Raw genomic sequence first — 6093 nt, forward strand, 5'->3', positions numbered from 1 at the left:
GGGAAACATATGTAAGTAGTCCAAACCTCATAAGAAAGCCCTATGATTTACATTTTCACTCTTCCGCAAAAGCCACTTAAATTTATATATTTAAATTTATTTCTTGGTGCACACCTTAAATTGAGGTAGCATCATATCTAAGAATTAAATATATATATATAACCCGTGTCCTTCCTAGTTCCAAGATATATTTAAAACCAATACTGATATCCATTTATATGTGTAAAAAAGCATTTGGCTCATCTTGACAGCATGAATACCTTTAGAGCACTTTCTACCAGTCAAATAAACAGCTTAATTGTGAAAACGGCGTCTAAACAAGTCGACTAATTCATTTGAAATAAGATCTGGCAGCTTATAAGATCCTATATGTTCTTTTTTTTTTCTCAAGCTTAATCATATAGTCTCCGTTTTTCATGAGTAACGACAGATCCTCACACAGGATCAAGGAATTTGGCATACCTGCAAGCACTTCTCACTGCCAGAAACTTCTCCCTCCCTTCAGGATTTTTGTGTGGATGATACTTCATTGCAAGTTTCCTATACTGTCTCTTGAGCTTTTCCTCATCAATATACTCAATCTGCTCTGATATATTAGGTATCTCCTCAACTGACTCAAAACTTGGTTTCTTAGGGGCGTCGTCTCTGGATACTTCATCAATGGAAATCTCTAGTATCTTGCAAGCTTCTTCTTCAGAAAGATCCATTGGCCTTCGAGTTAACTCTTCTCTCCACATTACTAGCAATGATTGCAAAAACTCAACATGTTCAACAATAGGCCAATTAGGAAATCTAATTTCATCACATAAGTTTCGAAGATAATAACGATGACACCACATTTCATCTTTCAGCTCTGGATATGTCACTGGTGGCATTGGAGCATAGTCATATAAGGAATGACAATGCTGTAACAATTTCTGAGGGAAATCACCAAGATGCTGAAGAACCTAATAAAATAAAACCGTGAGTTAAATGCAGCACTTATTTGCATTGAGGATGACTCAAGTACCACCATGTTTTAGAATGTAAATACTAGTACCACCATGTTTTAGAATGTAAATACTAAATGCTTGGGGTGAAAGACAAGTAGCATACTCCAGTTGCAAATTCAGGGCTACCTTCTGTGTCCAAATAATCGCAGGAGTGTTAGAATCAGAAACCATTGCTGCGGCAAAAGCAACTGGGCCGCGCTACGTTCCAGTACGTAAAGCAATGACTTAGGTAAGAGGCCGCCCAAAACACTTCGTTTCACCAAAGGTAGAGAAGAGGAAACTGCAGCTTCCTCACCACCATGAAAAGCTTGATAAACATGAGTCACTGCGAAGAGTTCGGCAATTGAAATAAGATTAGATCAAGGGTAAGCCAGAGCAAAATAAAATGCGCCTGTACTGTATAATCGGATCATTGCTTTTGGGTTCCTATTAAGTAAATGTTAACAAAAGATGCTTGGGGTGAAAGACAAGTAGCAAACTCCAGTTGCAGATTCAGGGCTACCTAACGGATCAGATTCTCTGCTCGCATCTTGTGTGTCCAAATAATCTCAAGAGTGTGAGAAGCAGAAACCATTGCTGCGGCAAAAGCAACTGGGCCTCTACGTTCCAGTACATAAAGCAATGACTCAGGTAAGAGGCCGCCCAAAACACTTCGTTTCGCCAAAGGTAGAGAAGAGGAAACTGCAGCTTCCTCACCACCATGAAAAGTTTGATAAACATGAGTCACTGAGAAGAGTTGGGCAATTGAAATAAGATCAGATCCAGGGTAAGCCAGAGCAAAACAAAATGCGACTGTACTGTATAATCAGATATTGCTTTTGGGTTCCTAGTAACTATAGCTTTCAGCAGAGCAGCAGCAGCATCAACAATAGTCGGTTCACCAGAAAGCATTGCCTGCACATAAGAAATAGAGGAAAGAGTTTGGTTCATTAACCAAAGCTCTGAAATTGAGAAACAATGTGCATATTGATGGAGCCACCATCTAACCACTGCCTAGTTCAGCTTAAAAACAAAAAAAAAAATAACGAAAACATCTTAAACCTCTGTGGAAGGCAAAGAAAGGAACAAAAGTTACCCCACTTCCAAAGTGAAAGTGTTATAATATAATTACCATGAGAAGGCACAAGAAAATATGAAAAGTTGTATCTTTAAAACACCAGGAGTTTAAGGATACTAGTACACGCGGATATCCTAAGTGCATATTACATGGAAACTATATCTTAGTTTAAGGAGGTGAAACAGTTCCAGTGACATAAAGCTACAAATCCTTTTAGAGCTTTTCATTTTGGTGTGCATATTGTTTTTCCTTGTCCTTTTAAAGGAAACATGGAAGATCCCACGGTTGGAAGTCATCTTTGTTGAAAGACTGACTGCTTATAATTTTTTAATAAAGAAAGGTTAAAAGTAACAAGATTTGATGCAGCTAAATCTGATGGAAAGCAAAACCATGATTAAGTCAGTATCACATTATGATCTAGTTTAGCAGGGGATCGGTCAGCTGACCGACCACATAAAGCTGCCAGCCGTTGACCAATTCATGTAAAAAACACGAACTCAAGGGTTTTAGCTACTAGTTGTTCTAAAAATTTCAGGAAAAACTCACTCAAGAATAATAAGGTCAGATAAAATGCAACACAGATTAAGGAGTCATGACTTACATCAGAGGCACTCAGTATGACACGTACTTTGGTACAATAGGCCCCTTCTGTTGCAAATGCATGCAAAACCTACGCGAACACAGCAAAGGGATTATGACCACAAAGAGATTATGAACACAAATATATTTCTGGAGAAATTAAAAAAAATAGAACTCAGACCACCTTGAGCAACTTATCATATGAATTCAGAACATAATTTCTTTTGCTAATTATGCACCACTTCTGTCCCACAAGGTTGGTCTGGCATTTTATGTTAGTTCATTGCAAATGTTCTATACTTGGATATAAAAGACATTTACCATTTACTCTAAAGGCACCATCTGAAGGTATGTGTTCACACAAATCATGATATGGTACAGACCTCAATTGCAAGAACCCGGCCAATTGCTGCTTCTGACTCATTCCAGTTCATCTGTGAACAAAGCCCATTTCTTCCCCCAGCTCGCCAATCAAGAAGGCCAAGAGGAACTTCCACAAGACCGACCCTACAATAATTATATGCCATGTTACTATTGCATGACGCAGAGAACATGCAACAGTGGTTTTATCAGGATGCATATCCCAATAATATTCTAAAATCAGACTCAATCACCCACCAATATCTTAGCCCAGGTGACAGATAATTGCACGTTGTGGGCCGAAAATTACTTTGTATCTAATAAAATACTAATTGCATGATGTTGCATTACTTATGCACCCATCTTAGAAAATGTATCATGAAAACACAGATGAATTTATGCGCATTGTTGTTTCATTAACCACGTCTGCACATTTCACATGCATAACAATTCTACAACTTAGGGTCTAAAGAGATATTGATGCTCACTTGAGACCCTGTGCAACAAGTGCATCTCTTGCTCGATTCCCTGCAACTACAACACGCTTTAAGGTTTCAAGAGCTAGGATGCTTCCACCTTGCCAACCAATCGCTTTCATAAGAAGTGGAACTACCTGAAGAAAAAGCTCATCAGAACAATACCAAACTTAGCAACAGATGTTTAATCAGATAAACACATCTTTTTTATGATATTTTCTTGGAGGGGAAAAAGGGGGGCTGCTTAAAACCACAGCATACCTGGGGTGTCCCAACACTAGTGGCTGCCATCGCTTCTGCACAGGTGGTGCTACCTGCAAACTGATGTAGAATACGTAAACAACTAAGGCGAACTCACTCCTGAGGAGTTTGTGAATTTTGTTGCGACGAACCATCCTCAGATACATAGGTTTCTGAAGCCATTGTTTCTCTGCTTGCTCCATAGGCTACTGCAGACACAAGTTTGGGCACATAACCAAGATATCCAACATGATCTGCAAGAGCGGGGTACACCCTGAGTAAAGAGACCGGGGCAGCAGAAAGAAGTAGAGGAAGTTCAGTGTCAACAGCTTGGCCATCATATTGTGAGGCGGCAATGGATGTAAGGTACTGATCCAGCAGCCCTTTAAGAAATCTATTGGGATTTCTAAGTGGAAATTTGGGACCTTTCAGGAATAACCTAACATAGATCCCTCCAACCTAGACAGCAATACATGATGTAAGTCATTAAACAGAATTAGCGTTCTTTAGAACATCCATGTAATCAATCAAAAACAAAAGAGTACATCTGCAGCACACAGCAGTTATACCTGAGGTTCATTTCTCATCTCCTGTTGACTAGAGGCCTGCTCAGGTACATCCCAATCAACAACACACCCTTTCACCTGTTCACGGTACAGATCCGAAGCCATAGTTGCTATTTGTGCAGACAACAATGCAGCCATTGCTGGAGACCAGACAAGTTCAGGAGTTTCTGTTATTTGTTCAAGAGCAGTCACAACTGCTTCACCAGGACCATCCCTGATTACCGAGACAAGGCCATCAGGCAGAAATCTTGCCAGAGTTATCGCCACTCTAGGCCCATGCATAGTCTGGCCAACAAGCTTCCCTAACAGCGAAGCTGCTGCGGCTCTTTGCTGCAACGAAATCTCTTCTACACAAAATTTCCATTTTAGAGAGCAAGATAGAATTCTTAAGAAACCGCTATCTATGAGATCAGCATACCCTTGTATTGGCAAGAGAACTTCAAGAATGAAAACCACCCGTCCATGCTTTGCAGCTGCCCAAGCTAGCTCCGGCGTGCTTGCCTAGGCATAGAGAACATGCAAAGCTCCTTCACGACAGCTGGGAGATGAGTGAAGCAACTGTAATAAAATAAGCAAACCAGAGCTATCCGCGACCATTGCTTCCACACAAGGTGCATATGTTGTCAACCGGGACAAAACAAGTAGACATAGCTGAGGAATGTTGCTTGATGAAGAAACAGGAAGAAAAAAGCATTCAAAAAGGGGCAATTGCTTCTCCTTTGTGGAGACCACTGAAGCTAAATTCGGATTCTTTGTCAACAAGTGCTGAACTTACAGAAATTACAGAAAAAAAGGTGTCAAGGGTGACTAAAAAAGTGTCAGACGAAAAACCACCAGACTTCTACCTGAAGGGATAGCAGACCATATTGAAGATTTTTAACTAATTCCAAATCCTCCCTCTCCAAGCTTTTCCCATCAAGTGATGCTGAAGAATCATCAGAATAATGCTGCTCAGCAGATCCATCAGTGTATACATCACTATTAACATGAGTATCCATGCTTGCAGCGGGTGCATTATGGACTAGATGTGATATAAAATCAAGCTTGCAGCGGGTGCATTATGGACTAGATGTGATATAAAATCAACAAGGGCAAGACAGAAGTCCTCAGGCTCACAATTTTCAAAATCTGGTTGATCATTATAGACTCTCGAGTACACGTTGCCAATATAGAGCTCCTTAGATAATGCTTCATAAACAAAGGAATGCGAATCTTTAAGGTCATATGAACCATGATAACTGGGCTTGCACGCTGCTCTTCCACAAATTTCAAAAGTTCTGCTCGAGTGGAGGAATTCCAGATTATCTGTAAATGAAAGATCAAGTGAAACTATGTCATGATATCTGAGAGTCCCACAAGGTCATCAACTATGGCATAGAGCATATACAAATGGCCGTCACTTGGAACTACAGTATATGTGTTTAAAACATTTTCAATCTAGATAGTTATGGAAAGTAACACAGTAACACCCATTATTATCAGAAAGACAACCTATATATAGATTAGAATTATAACTTGCACATAACAGATATCCTTTTCTTAATCATTATGCAAAAAATAAAACCTTCAGGCTCGTGAAAAGAACTTCTGGTGCTAAAGCTTCTTTTTTTGTTTTTTTGTTTTTTTTGATGGGGTGGGGAGGAGGAAAATGTGCAAATAGGTTTGCAAATCAAACATAAGAAATGCATGGAAACTTCACAACTAGTCATAGATAGGAAGGGCATAGATTTTAAGGCCCAACACCAAATTTCTTTGATCTGACAAGATAGATATACGGACGAAGATACTCTATTAGATGCAAACAAATAACCTCTTCCCTTAAA

The 6093-nt window shown here is 39.6% G+C and overlaps 1 protein-coding gene across 3 annotated transcripts; it reads right to left on the reverse strand.

Moving 5' to 3' along the window:
- Positions 1 to 398: 398 nt before the first annotated feature.
- Positions 399 to 4302, reverse strand: LOC105179747 (dnaJ homolog subfamily C GRV2-like). 3 transcript variants are annotated; one of them, XM_020691418.1, is made up of 8 exons: positions 4274 to 4302; positions 3726 to 4163; positions 3477 to 3601; positions 3012 to 3135; positions 2651 to 2719; positions 1495 to 1886; positions 1119 to 1317; positions 399 to 947 (listed from the first exon to the last, which is right to left on the reverse strand). In XM_020691418.1, exons 2-6 carry the CDS (start codon positions 3753 to 3755, stop codon positions 1716 to 1718), a joined length of 519 nt encoding a protein of 172 aa, XP_020547077.1. In that variant the 5' UTR covers positions 3756 to 4163; positions 4274 to 4302; the 3' UTR covers positions 399 to 947; positions 1119 to 1317; positions 1495 to 1715. The 3 variants fall into 3 exon arrangements, with proteins under 3 accessions (XP_020547077.1, XP_020547079.1, XP_020547076.1); XM_020691420.1 differs by having other exon boundaries at positions 409 to 947; positions 1495 to 1718; positions 4274 to 4294; XM_020691417.1 differs by lacking the exons at positions 2651 to 2719; positions 3012 to 3135; positions 3477 to 3601; positions 3726 to 4163; positions 4274 to 4302 and having other exon boundaries at positions 419 to 947; positions 1495 to 1712.
- Positions 4303 to 6093: the final 1791 nt, after the last annotated feature.

Source organism: Sesamum indicum, unplaced genomic scaffold, assembly GCF_000512975.1.
Source record: "Sesamum indicum cultivar Zhongzhi No. 13 unplaced genomic scaffold, S_indicum_v1.0 scaffold00197, whole genome shotgun sequence".
NCBI classification, from domain to species: domain Eukaryota; kingdom Viridiplantae; phylum Streptophyta; class Magnoliopsida; order Lamiales; family Pedaliaceae; genus Sesamum; species Sesamum indicum.